This window comes from Vanessa tameamea, chromosome 3 (genome assembly GCF_037043105.1).
Source record: "Vanessa tameamea isolate UH-Manoa-2023 chromosome 3, ilVanTame1 primary haplotype, whole genome shotgun sequence".
Taxonomy (NCBI): domain Eukaryota; kingdom Metazoa; phylum Arthropoda; class Insecta; order Lepidoptera; family Nymphalidae; genus Vanessa; species Vanessa tameamea.
The window spans coordinates 30,725-44,318 of record NC_087311.1 but is presented as its reverse complement, the minus strand read 5'-3'; the positions used below and the strand labels follow the sequence as shown (position 1 = coordinate 44,318).

At 49.1% G+C, this 13,594-nt stretch overlaps 1 protein-coding gene across 1 annotated transcript in view; it reads left to right on the top strand.

Moving 5' to 3' along the window:
* Kug (kugelei) overlaps nucleotides 1-11,931 on the top strand; it is a 37,515-nt gene extending 25,584 nt beyond the window's left edge. The window contains exons 22-37 of the mRNA XM_064218673.1: nucleotides 1,084-1,320; nucleotides 2,358-2,567; nucleotides 2,654-3,063; nucleotides 3,159-3,615; nucleotides 3,705-4,019; nucleotides 4,093-4,251; nucleotides 4,415-4,707; nucleotides 4,795-5,053; nucleotides 5,143-5,312; nucleotides 5,545-5,766; nucleotides 5,847-8,393; nucleotides 8,554-9,169; nucleotides 9,695-10,171; nucleotides 10,248-10,559; nucleotides 10,637-10,747; nucleotides 10,822-11,931. Of these exons, the coding sequence (XP_064074743.1) occupies nucleotides 1,084-1,320; nucleotides 2,358-2,567; nucleotides 2,654-3,063; nucleotides 3,159-3,615; nucleotides 3,705-4,019; nucleotides 4,093-4,251; nucleotides 4,415-4,707; nucleotides 4,795-5,053; nucleotides 5,143-5,312; nucleotides 5,545-5,766; nucleotides 5,847-8,393; nucleotides 8,554-9,169; nucleotides 9,695-10,171; nucleotides 10,248-10,559; nucleotides 10,637-10,747; nucleotides 10,822-10,961 (6,935 nt within the window). The 3' untranslated portion in view covers nucleotides 10,962-11,931. The remainder of the gene's footprint in view (nucleotides 1-1,083; nucleotides 1,321-2,357; nucleotides 2,568-2,653; nucleotides 3,064-3,158; nucleotides 3,616-3,704; nucleotides 4,020-4,092; nucleotides 4,252-4,414; nucleotides 4,708-4,794; nucleotides 5,054-5,142; nucleotides 5,313-5,544; nucleotides 5,767-5,846; nucleotides 8,394-8,553; nucleotides 9,170-9,694; nucleotides 10,172-10,247; nucleotides 10,560-10,636; nucleotides 10,748-10,821) is intronic.
* The last annotated feature ends 1,663 nt before the right edge of the window (nucleotides 11,932-13,594 follow it).

The window sequence follows — 13,594 nt, the reverse complement described above, 5'->3', positions numbered from 1 at the left end:
TATTTTTAGATCTTACACTTGAACTGAAAACAATCTGATGTACAAATCAAATTTTATATCTCCATTGTGACATTTTACAAATTCTAACAATGTGTTTAAATTCACAATCATTTATTTTATTTTTATAGTTTGACAGAAAACTACTATTACTCCTACTATTTAGACTGTTTTCTATTATCTCATTATTTTTATTAATTTTACATTGTTTTATTTCATCAATTAACTTTTTATATTGATAGTTTTTACAATGTTGACTTTTTATATTTATAGGCCAGTCAATAAAGCCCGTGAAGGTCAAGTAATTAGTATCATTATGATTTTTTGATATGTGGTTTCGGACGTTAAAATAATAAAAAATTAAAATTTTCAATCCTCGGGGGTAAACGCTAGGGGGTTGAAAGGGTGAAAAGCGTTTTTGCTTTTTAAATAAAAAAAATTGAAAAAAAAATTGTTAGATGGTTGAAAATTAGACAGAAGGTGTAAATAATTATAACTTACCTTGTATTAAAATTTCAACCATTTTTGTTTAGTGCAAAAAAGTTATTAACAAAAAAAAATGTTTTTTTTGGTGTTGTCAAATAAATGAATAAATAAAGCGTCTTCTCGAATACCAATATGATGTAGTTACATACTAAATAATAATAAAATATGTTTTTTTGTTTTCTGCTTTTTTAAAATTTAGAGTAGGTAGACATATGCACGCTTAATTTAATGTGATACTATTCCTTAAAATTTCCACAAGATTCAGAAATGTGAAATACAAGCTTAAATTGACAATGTCCTTTAATTATCGATTGTGCTTCTTACGAACGTAATTCGCTGGCTTGCATCACTAATATAGTTTCATTCAAATTATTCACTCGCTGTATATTTTGCAACAGTACACCGTATTCTCCCCGAAATCTCCCTCGCAATCATTTCATCGCATCGGTTTCGCTACACATCATCAAAGGAATCCATTATAGCATTTTAACGAAATAAACCAAACATCGCTCGCACTCGTGTATTCATACGGAGCGCATCGAGTCGACGAAAACCTCCGAGCGGTTCATGGCAAACGATGGCATCGGGTTTGTGACGCAGGCTCGTTGGTGGCGCGCGCGGCGCTGGACTACGAGGCGGCGCGGGAGCACGCGCTGACGGTGCGCGCCACGGACGGCGTCACCGGCGCCTACGCCGACCTCGCGCTCACGCTGTCCGTGCAGGACGTCAACGATTGCGCGCCCGAGTTCGAAGACGACGAGTACCGCGCCACGGTCTCCGAGGCGGCCGCGGTCGGGGACCTCATCCTGCGAGTGCACGCTGCGGACGCGGATAGCGGTACGGAACTTGTGTCTCGAACTCAAATCTTTGATTTGATTATTTTTCCTTTGAAACGCACATATGCGCATGTGGTGTCGATTACTTTAAAAAAACTCTCTTTTCACACTTCTATGTCATTTTCCCGCCCTTTGCCATTTGTAATGAGTAATATCATACTATTGATACAAGAAATAAGAATAAACTTGTAACTCTTACTTTCCGTTTGCAGAGAACGTTTTTGAACGAATGGCATACGCATATATAATAAAATACCGGGAAATATGACCAATTTACCATTTACAAAATTTAAAAAGTTTATTAAGACTAAATGAATTAATAAATCTTATTATTCATTACAATAATACTTTTTAGAAAAAACGCCTGGATTTATATATTTATAGCATGCGAGTTTCTTGCCGTTTCTTTTCGCTGGAGGCGGCTGTTCTCCGAAACGGTGGTAGTGTTTAAATATTGACGATTCAAAAACGCTTCACCTTGTATTTTACTTGAATAAAATTGATTTGATTTGATTTAATCAACTTTCATCCCCTCACATATACCTTTCATACCCCTCACATACATCTCGTACACTAACAAAAACGTTCCCTTCCGGCATATATGATAACCAACTGCTAAATAATACTTTCTTTTTTGTCACAAAAACGTTTATACGAATTAGATTTTTTTGTTTCTTTTTAGTCAAAGGCGGTGCCCGGTTATTGTTTTATTTTATCTGCAGATTATAAAATATAAAAAACCGGCTAAGTGCAATTATGATTCGCGCGCAAACCATTGTCTATAAAAAGGGCAAAAAATTTTTTGTCTGTTGTGTGGGAGTCCCCTTAAATTTTTATTTTATTATGTATTTTATTATTCCTTGTTATAGCGGCAACAGAAATACATCTGTAAAAATTGTAATTGTCTGAGTACACGGTTCATGAGATACAGCCTGGTGACAGACGGATAGACAGCGAAGTTTTAGTAATAGGGTCCGTTTTACCCTTTGTACGGAATCCTAAAAAAAGATTAAACTAAAACGTTGACGTTGACTTTAGGTGCCAACGGCGAAGTGACGTACTCTCTGTCTCCGTGGGGACCCGAGATGATTGAGGAGGAGGCTCCGTTTGCAATCGATGCGGCGACCGGCGATGTGCGCGTGTCCTCGCCGCTCGACCGCGAGCGACGCGCCGCACACCACCTACTGCTCACCGCCACTGACTCCGGCCGACCGCGTTTGCTGACCACTGCACATCTTTTCATAAACGGTAAGCCCGAGATACCCTAATAAATAAAGATGAGTCACATATATCAGGACCGCTGCTCTAACGTGGTCGTGGTCGGCTCGATGCAGTGGAGGACGTGAACGACTGTGCGCCGCGCATGGAGCGGACGGTGGTCGCCGCGCTGGTGTCGGAGGAGGCCGCGAGGGGCACGGCGCTGGCGCGCGTGGCGGCGTGGGACGCGGACGAGCGCGACGCCTCGCAGCTGCTGTACGCGCTGCAGGGCGCGCCGGGCGAGCGCCGCGCGCTGGCCGTGCACGCGCGCACGGGCGTGCTCTCGCTGCTGGACGCGCGCGCCTGGCCCGCGCTGGCCGGCTCCCCGCGCTCGCTCAACGTCTCCGTGTCGGATGGCGCACATGCCGCCTTCGCGAGGGTCAAACTCTCGCTCGCGCCCGCCAACCGGGCTCCACCTCATTTCCCTCATCTCGTACACGAGGCTCGCGCTTTAGAGAATCAACCACCACCGCTTCTTCTGACTACGGTTAGTGACCCCGAAATGAAACTGACTCGTGCGATACCAAGCTGATATATAAAATAAAACGTCATTGAATGGCAAACATTTCTTTGTATCTATAGGTGAAAGCGTACGACGACGACGCAGGAGAGTACGGGACTGTGACGTACTCCATACCGTCGGCTAAACTACGCGAGACATTCACGATAGATTCGAACACCGGGGCCCTAGCGACTCGAGTGCCGCTGGACCGCGAAAAGCGTGCCGAGTGGGAAGTGCCCGTGACGGCGAGTGACGGCGGAGGCCTGCTGCGACACACCACAGTGCGCGTGCGCGTCGCAGATCTCAACGACAACCCGCCCGCCTTTCCTTTGCGAGAGTACCGGGCAACCGTGCGGCACGATCGAGCGCCTCTAGTTCCCTTCCTCACGCTAACGGCGAACGACGCGGACGCAGGAGATAACGCGCGGTTGACATACTCAGTCTACGAAGGCGAGCTGCGAACGGACGCCGCGGGCCTATTCGCCGTCGACCCTCTCACCGGTGCCCTTTCCTTCGCTCGTAATGCTTCAGCATTCGGTGAGAGTCCGAACTCACAGATAATAGAACAAATTCTGATACAAACTGTAAGGGCCATTTTTTCACTACCATACCCGTCTGTGGCACAGCGTCCCGCACGGTGCAAGTGTGGGTGCGCGCGCGCGACGGGGGCGGCCTGGCGGGCGAGGCGGGCGTGGCCGTGCGCGTGCTGGCGGCGGGCGAGCGCGCGCCGCGCCTGGTGCCGCCGCCGCCCGACCTGTTCCTGCCGGAGGACGCAGCGCCCGGCACGCTCATCGCGGAGCTGCGCGCGCCGGCCGGCCCGCTGCCCGCTCTGCGCCTCGCCCCGACGCACGTCCCGCGCGACCTGTTCGCCCTGGACGCGGCCGGCCGCCTCGTGCTCGCCGCGCCCCTGGACCGCGAGACCGTCCAGGAACATGTCATAGGTTAGCTCGAGGTTTCATATTGAAGGATGAGAGTACTGTTCTGTGATATTGTAATATTGTAATTTATGTATAGGGATCATCGCGGAGGGAACGGGGAGTCCGGCTCCGGCGACGATGGTGCTTACGCGACTTCACGTTCTGGACGTGAATGAACACGCGCCGAGTTTCCACTCACAGCCTTACGTCGTACATCTCGCTGAGAACACACCGCCACATTCTAGTGTTTTACAACGTAACGTCCATTTTTTAAATATAAATAATAAAGATGCGCTAAAAAGATAACATAGAAAACATCACTCGATCCGTGTATCAGACTATAAATATATTACATTGGATTGCAGTAAATAGAATTTTGTCATTGCCTTCAATTCAAACTGCGCGTATTGAATTCGTAGTGATGGCGGACGATCCCGACTCGGGCTCCAACGGTGAGATAAAATTCTCCCTGGCCGACGGAGATGCAGACGACGGTGGCCAGAGCGCAGTCCCGTTCGCCGTGGACGCGCACAGCGGCTGGGTGACGACGACGGCTGCGCTGGACCGCGAGATGCGCGCCGAGTACCGCCTGCCGCTGCTGGCCGCCGATGCGGGGGCGCAGCGACGCTCCGCCCGCGGCTCGCTCGTCGTGCGCCTCGTCGACTACAACGACTGCCCGCCGCGCTTCACGCAGGACACCTATTCGGCCGAGGTACGGACTCGTCGACCACGGGATCGTTGACTTCGCGTTCGGATCCGCCGACGACTGACACCGCCGACTGACACCGCCGTACCGCAGGTGCGCGAAGACGCCGCGGCCGGCACGGTGGTGACGCGGCTGGCGGTGCGCGACGACGACGTGGCGGGCGCGCCGCTGAGCTACTTCGTGGCGGCGGGCGACCCGCGCGCGCGCTTCCAGGTGCGCGCGTCGGGCGAGGTGTTCGTGGCGCGCGCCCTCGACCGCGAGGCCGAGCCCGCCTACTCGCTGTCCGTCGCCGCCACCGACGGCAAGTTCACCGCCTACACCGCGGTGCACATTGCCGTGCTCGATGTCAATGGTGATTATGTTTATTTGTGATCCATTACCGAATGAATACATGAATGAAACCATTTCGGTTGCTCTAATACCATACAATCATATGGACAGACAATCCGCCATACTGCGTGCGCCACCGTTACCGCGTCCGCCTCTCCGAGGATGCGGCGCGAGGGACGCGTCTCATGACTCTTCTGACTCGTGACGAGGACGAGGCTCCCAATGCACGCCTCCGATTCTTCCTCACCGGCGATCACGCTGAAAACTTTTCTATAAACAAGGTTACTATACAAATTGTAGTTTGTACAAAATTAAAATTCAACATTTCAAACAAACTTATATCGACATACATGATAAAAATAATATAATATTACAAGTTAATAGGGAAATTAATATTTTTTATTCAGAACTTTCCTTGTACAACGGCCAAACGATGTATAATTATAACTGTGTTTAGACTCAATTTATTATTTCGTTATTATAATGTTAGACTACACATATATATTTTTTTAGGAAACTGGCGTCGTGAGTGTAGCAGCGGCTCTAGATCGAGAAACTCTTGCCTTTTATCGTCTAACAGCTCACGCGCAAGATCGCGAACGATCCGAGTGGGCGTGCAGCTCCGAACTAGAAGTCTATATAGACGACATCAACGACAATGCGCCCCGATTTTCGGCATCGATATACAGCGTCACGTTACCCGAAGACGCCGAGCTCGGCACCCTCGTTGCGAAGGTGTGCACATTTTACTTTATCTAATGCGTGGTATTCTTATATGTCCGTCCACCTCGAGACTAAAAGTTTTATCGTTCTAGGTGCACGCTACGGACGACGACTTGGGAGAGAACCGACTAGTGCGATATTCGTTCGTGGACGAAGTAAACGACGCATTCGAATTAGCGAGCGATAGCGGTATAATCACCCTCCGCTCGCCGCTCGACCGGGAGACGCAGGCCGAGCACCGCCTCGTCGTGCGCGCCACGGACGGCGGGCTCCCGCCGCGCTCGGCCAGCGCCACCGTGCGCCTCACCGTCGCCGACGTCAACGACAACCCGCCCGAGTTCGAGTTCGAGCAGTACCGCGCTGTCGTCCCCGAAATCGACGCTCCCGGGACCGAAGTTCTGCGCGTGCGCGCCACTTCGCGCGACACCGGCGTTAACGCTGATGTTTATTACTCGTTAGTCGGCGGCGATGATCGTGAAGACTTTGCGGTGCAACGCACTAGCGGCGTCGTCACCGTCGCGCGTCCGCTCGACTATGAGCGCAGAAAGGAATACTTTTTAACGGTTCAAGCCGTCGACGGTGGATCCCCTCCGCTCAGTGATCACGCTACGATTAACATAACCATTACGGATAGCAATGACAATGCACCTGTGTTTTCGCAGGCTTCGTACGGAGCCCGTGTACGTGAGGACGCTAGTATTGGATTCCACATCGTACAAGTCATTGCCGATGACGCCGATGCTGGTGCCAATGGTCGCGTCGCTTATTCGATAGCACGTGGTGATCGCGATGGAAGTTTCAGTATCGATCCGGATACTGGATACATTTCAGTCTCGGCAGCGCTTGATCGAGAAATTAACCCAGCTTATGTGCTGGAAGTACGTGCTAAAGACCGTGGAGTACCAACTCTCGAAGCCATTGCTGTGATTAACGTTGAAGTTTTAGATGCCAACGACAATCCTCCCCTCTTCGAGCAGAGCAACTACACAGCCATTGTGCAAGAAGATAAACCTCTCGGACATACTCTACTCAAGTTTGTAGTCCAAGACGCAGACTCACCGCCGAACGCTGCACCTTACACTTTTGATTTTCAATCGGGAAATGAAATGGGTGCTTTCCGACTAGAACAAGATGGCTATCTTCGATCAGCGACACGCTTCAACCATCGTATCAAAGACCGCTACGTGCTTCAAGTACGAGTGTTTGACAACGGTACACCGCCACTGTATTCCGATGCATGGGTATACATAAAAGTAATTGAAGAGTCTCAATATCCACCCGTCGTAACTCCTCTAGAAATTATCGTAAACTCTTACCTTGACGAGTTCCCCGGCGGTGTCATCGGTCGCGTATTTTCATCTGATCGCGATGCATACGATTCAGTTTCCTACGCTCTAGTTCCAGTGGATGGAGCACCGTATCCTGCGAATGATTTATTTGAAATAGATCCTCACGACGGCACATTGCACGCCGCACCGAGACTCGACGTAGGAGACTACCGTCTTAACATTACAGTTAATGATGGGAAGTTTGTTGGCTATGCAATTGTCAAAATCATGGTTTTACTAATATCGGATGAAATGCTTGCACAAGCTGTCGTCGTTCGGTTTCGTGAAGTAACAGATCGTGATTTCGTTCTTAGTCATAGAAAAGGATTCATCCGAGCAGTAAGCGAAGCGACCGACTGCGAACCGAGCGATGTAGTAATTGTTAGTGTACAAGCGCATGGAGATGATGTGGGAAAGGAGCCGAGTAGAACTCGACGACAAGTAGCACAAGATTTAGATGTCGCTTTTGCGGTACGAGCACCTGGCACTGATGGCTTTTTACTGGCGGACTCATTACGCCGCCGATTACACGCACACTTGGAGCGTTTAGAAGAACGAACTAGATTGGTTATAGAGGAACTAGTACGTGCCGTTTGCGGTGGATGTGTACACGGTACGTGTACAGAAAGGGTTGAATTACGAGCCACAACAACTCGTGCGGTAGCTACCGATGTGTTTTCTTTAGTAGCACCTCCTTACAAACTTCGCGGTGAATGTTCCTGCTCACGAGGTTATACTGGTGATCGATGCGAGCGCCCCTATACAGAATCCACAGATATCGTAAACCCAACGTGCCATTGCGACTCCTCCAGCTGTGATCCTAGTGCGAATCAACCGGGATATCGTTGTTGCGAAAGCGACGACTGTCGTCCGGCCGTTAACATCGCCCATTTATCTGGCGACGGATACCTCGCATATCGATTAGAACGCGGCGTCGTAGAAGGATCCCGGCTACTAGACGACGAGTTAATAATAAGTTTACGTTTTCGTACTCGAAGATCACGCGGCACACTTCTATACGCGGCGGGACGGGTGGACTTCGCAATTTTAGAAATAGTAGAGGGATACGTACAATTTCGAATGGAGCTCGGAGCCGGCGAAGCGAAAGTCCGCGCCGGCGGGCCCGTGGCGGACGGCGCCTGGCACGACTTGCGGCTGGAGCGGCGCGGCGCGGGCGTGCGCCTCGCCGTGGACCGGCGCGCGGCGCAGGCGCAGGCGCCGCCGCCCGCCGCCGTGCTGGACGCGCGCGCCGACCGCTTCCTGCTCGGCGCCGCGCTGCAGCGGCACGCGCACGCCTTGGCTCCCGAACAGGTACTTCGAATCGCTCCACGTTTTCCTTTAAAGTGAAAAATGCACTACCGGAAACATCTTGTTCATTTTGTACATAAATATATATAATTTATAATTTAGTTGCTTTGATTTTAATCTGTAATTTACGATCCTATCGTCGATTTAAAATATGACTTTTCAGGTGACATATGGCTTTCACGGCTGTATTTCGGATATAAAATTAAGCGGTGCCTTTCTACCACTGGAAGAAGGCGGAACGTCCAACGACGGACGAGCACAACTAGTCCGACGGGTGCGAGTGCGCGTAGCTGCGACTTGCCCTCCACTTCCACCGCCCGGACCGTGCGCCGCGCAGCCGTGCTACAACGGTGGCACGTGTAGAGAAATACCAGACCTTCTGGAAGATCCAGCGAGCACGGCGGAGGCGTACGAGTGCTCGTGTCACGCGAGGTTCATAGGCCGTCAGTGCGAAGTGGATAGTGACCCCTGTGCGTCGCAGCCGTGCCTGCACGGCGGATTCTGCACGGCCGAGGGCTCGGGCACGTTCCGCTGCGCGTGCGCCGCGGGGCTGTCGGGTGCGCGCTGCGAGCGCGGCCGCTGGTGCGCCGCCGGGGTGTGCGCGCACGGCGGCTCGTGCGAGGAGGGCGAGTGGGGCCCGTCGTGCCGCTGCCGCGGGTACTACGGCCCGCGCTGCCAGTATGACGTCGATGAATGTGTCGGAGAGCCTTGCCTAAACGGCGCGACTTGTCTCAACGAGCCTGGCTCTTTCCGATGTCTTTGTCCGCCCGATAAGACAGGTTAGTTCTTGAATTTTGCTATTTATTAGGAAATACAGTCGGACTTACATACAAATATATATCCACGACAACAGAAACCCTTAAGAGCGGTTTTTCCTATTACCGCTTTTCAGTGTTTTAAGCTTGTGTGCGTGTTCGTATATAAACACAATTATTATAGTCAAGCCAATCGATATAAACCAGCGTGATGCATTTACATTATTTATTCCGTATATATTTTCTATGGGTTTTATTTTTATAGAAAATAAAATGTAAATTAAAGTACCTAATAAACCGTAAAAAATCAAATGTAAATTTGGAAAGGTTGAATTCTAAATCGCACTTGCGTTGGTTCGACCCAATGTAAATGTATGTATGTATATATGTATAGGGTCTTGACAGTGAACCTTTAATCTTGTGTGTTTTATTGGATCTCATGTTTTAAAAATAGCACGGAATAAAATCCCTATTGTACATGTACGAATTCGGATGGCCAAAGCAAGTATTATATTAAGTGATGATATGATGATTTTACGCTAATTACAGGTATGAATTGCGGTAATCCGTTATACTCGGATGCAGTAGTGGCGGGTGAAGCTGCAGGTGGCGGTCGTGCCCTTCGCGAGCTGTGGTCGTGGGCTCTGCAAGCGCGCTGGCCGCTCGGCGTGGCCGTCGCTGCGCTGCTTCTACTATTAGCCTTAGTGCTGCTGCCCTTCTTGTTGCGACGCTCGAGGCGCCCTCGAGGTCCCCCCGCGCCGCTCAACAGCGCCATCGAGAAACTTCCGCCTCGCGCCTCCAAACTCTCCAATTTAGAGGCAGTGCGTCGCGGTCGACCCGCTTCATGTGCGGAACCACCGCCGCTCAACAACATCGACACTCTTCGTTCCTATGGCTCCGCCGGCGACGAACTCGAGGGCATCCCTCCCGATTATCTACGCAATCTCAATATAGACCCGGTCGATCGGAAGCCCTGGTCGGAACAGATGCATCTGCACACATTCGTCGATAATAAAATTTACAACGGTAAGATCTTATCAAGCTCCGATTCATTCTATATGAGATGCGATCGAAAGGATCTAAATGAGCTCTCCTCTAACAGATCTGAAAGGTTGCAACACACGTGTCCGCGTCCCGTCGCCGGCGGCGGCTCGGCGCGGCACAGGCGAGCCGCACCTCGTGGGCGGCTACCACTGGGACTGCTCCGACTGGTGCGGGGGCGGCGGCGCGCTGCCCGGCATCAGCGAGGTGGCGGGCTCCGAGCGCCCCGACTCGTCCTCGCCCCCCTCGCCGCCCTCGCCGCGCTCTCCGCGCTCCCCGCGATCCGCACGCCTCTCGCCGCGAAGAACACTTCCTCTTCCTCTCGACACCGATTCGGCGACTGACGACCATGAACCTTTACGTTTCACCGACGGCAAGTACTCTTTTGAATCGATGGAGTGATACGATTCGAGTCTTACAATCGATCGAATGTCGCGTTTCTTCCCACAGCCTCTTCATATTTGCTGAACGTAGACGAGTACTCCCCGGCCGGGGAAGAGGGGACGCTGCGCGCCCGTACGATTCGCGAACCAGACGCCCACAGCCTCATCACGATGCTCGGTGAGCACTCGACGGTCGACACAACGATAGAAGAAAAACGACAATCAATAACGAACGTTATGAAATTTTTACAGAGGAGCGGCATTCACTCCTAGGTGACGGAGGCTCGTGCAGCGATCTGTCCGCCAACCTGTGCGAGATAGAGGACTCGGAGGCGGAGGAGTGCGCGCCGCCCGCCGTGCCGCCGCCGCCCGCGCGCCACACGGACGTGTGACGGCGGCGCGCGGCCCGCGAGCCGCCCGCGCCGCCCGCGCCCCCCGCGCCGCCCGCGCCGCCCGCGCCCCGCGCGCCCCGCTCGCGCGGCATCTAGCGAGAGCTCGTCGTGTGCAACGCAGCACACTCAGGATGAGCCCGATTGACGTTCAGTGCTACGACGCATTGAGCTTTATCCCCGATGCGTTCGCGAGGGCAACGAGCGTGAAATGAGTTTTGTGTAGATAAATTATGACTGAGTTCGAAATAGTGACGATACTTTTATTGAATTTATCGTTTAAAGCGTTACTTAATCTTTTTCTAAAATATGGGAAAATATCGAATAACATATTACGTTGTGACTATTCGACAGCTGAATTTTGCATTATATAGTGGACGTTGATGTAATCGTTTCGAAAAATTGTAATAAGATTGATGTTCAGAGTTTTGCGTTAGGTGACTTGTGACGCAGACGTTAGTGTAATTGTACATTGAGTAGTTAGACATTCGGCTTGCCGCCGCCGCGCATGCGCCGCCGAGCTAAAGCGTAAACTTGTGATTATGTATAAACTTGTAAATATGTATCTCCTGTAAGAGTAACGGTTGTTGTATTTATGTATATAATGTAGGTGCGTGGGCGAGCGGACGAGTGTGGGCGGCGCCACGGTGGCGGGCCGTATCGTTTCGTACGATTAAAAATATGGTGCTCCGACTATAGTTTCATATCATGACTTTAAAGTATGCATTTACAAAACCTCTCTCCTTCTAGGTTAGCCGTTATCTTAAGGAATCTATTTTTATATGTGTACAGAAAGTAGCGTAGAGCGGCCGACGGCGATCCTGACTGATTGAAACGATCGCCGCGCGGTGCGCGTCAATTTTGTTACTAAAATTGTTCGCAAATATTGAACGATTGATAATTTATTTAACTATTGTTATAAGTTTTGACACAACTAATGAAGCGAATTAAAGTACAAGTAATACTTACAAAATATGTGTTTTATTGTCCTAAATGTAAATACGTCTATTATAAAAATACGTTCTAAGAACAAAACACAAAAAACACCAATGAAATACATTAATTAACTTAGCTACAGTACATTTTTCTTTATTTCATTAATTTACAAAATCCTATAACGTTATCGGAGATATATCCATCAAGCGAGTAGAATTGTGGAATATTTTAATGAAAATATTTACAAGTATATATACAAAAAGTAAAAAAAAAAAATTAAACCAATAAAAATACAAAAAAACAGGAGTGGAGTGGAGATGATGAGTAAAAGTCGAGATTTGCGCGAATAATGGATATCTTTATTTCGATGCGATGTATATTTACATTGGTTACCAAATGCGTCATTGCTGAATACGCTGATTCAATGTAGGTTATCTACATAGTTTCCCCCTTTATTTGAAAATGATGTATATTTAATTAATAATAAAAAAAAACTTTTGGATTACTAAATATGGGGTTCAAGTTTATAACACAAAAAAAATATAATTTATCACTTAATTATGCACACGTAATAACTGCGTTACTTGTATAAGGTAGTGTCGCAGTGGTTTGGAGCGGTTGGCTTAGTTGCGTCGTCGGTACTCCTTGCTGGCTGGCCTGCCCGGGTTGTCCCGGCTGTGCTGCTTGTTGGCGCTCGACGTTCCTTTGCGCCAACTGTTGTACCGCCAGGTCGTATTTGCGTATACATTTTTAGTAAATGCGACACGCCAGGATGAGAACGGCTAGAAAAAGGACGCCTCCAGTCATCATTACAATATTTTGAGTTTATTGTTTTTTAAATCAGCACATTCTTGATTGGGTTTCGAGATGTTTTCTACTTCATCACTACGCGTTTGTTGCATTTTGGACTGGTCGCTGACCTCCCAGTCGATACGCGTGTATGCTGGTTTCAATCTATCCACTGATATATTTGAAGTTCTGTTGGGTACTTGAATTTTGAAATATTTTTGATTTGAAGCCTGAAATGGCCCATCGTATGAATGTGTTAAGGGTTTTTTTCTTTTTTACGTGATATTTTCTTACAAACACGTGACCGCATGTGTTCATGTCCGGTTGTACGTAGAGTTTTCTATGTGCGTTATGTTTATGACGTAGTGGAGTTATATCGGACATCACTCGCTGTAACTCGGCGGTATACGTTTCAGGAAGAGCAAGGGGTTTTGAAGGCTCAAAAAATTCTCCCGGTAGTCGTATGTTGCTGCCGTATAACATCTGTGCTGGGCTTACTTTTGCATCTTAATGCTGCTCTTAATCCGAGAAGTACGATAGGTAATTCGTTATGCCAATTTGTAACATTATCTCTCGACATGTGTGTAGTCTAAATGATGTAATCGTCTGGGGTTTCCTTTATCCCTCGAAGTTGTCTGTTTCGATGTCAATGCGTGACTCAGTGGCTTATGGTCGGTGTAAATAATTAATTCTCTGCTTTCTATGTAATGTTGAAAGTAGTGTATAGCCATATATATAGTAAGCAGCTCTCTGTCATATGTGCTGTATTTGCGTTACGTCTCAGATAGCGATTTGGAGAAGAATGCTATTGGGTACCATTTCCCGTTCTCGAATTGTTTGAAAACAGCCCCGGCACATATTTGAGATGCGTCAGTCATCAATGAGAGTGGTGCGTTCGGTTACGGTAAGTG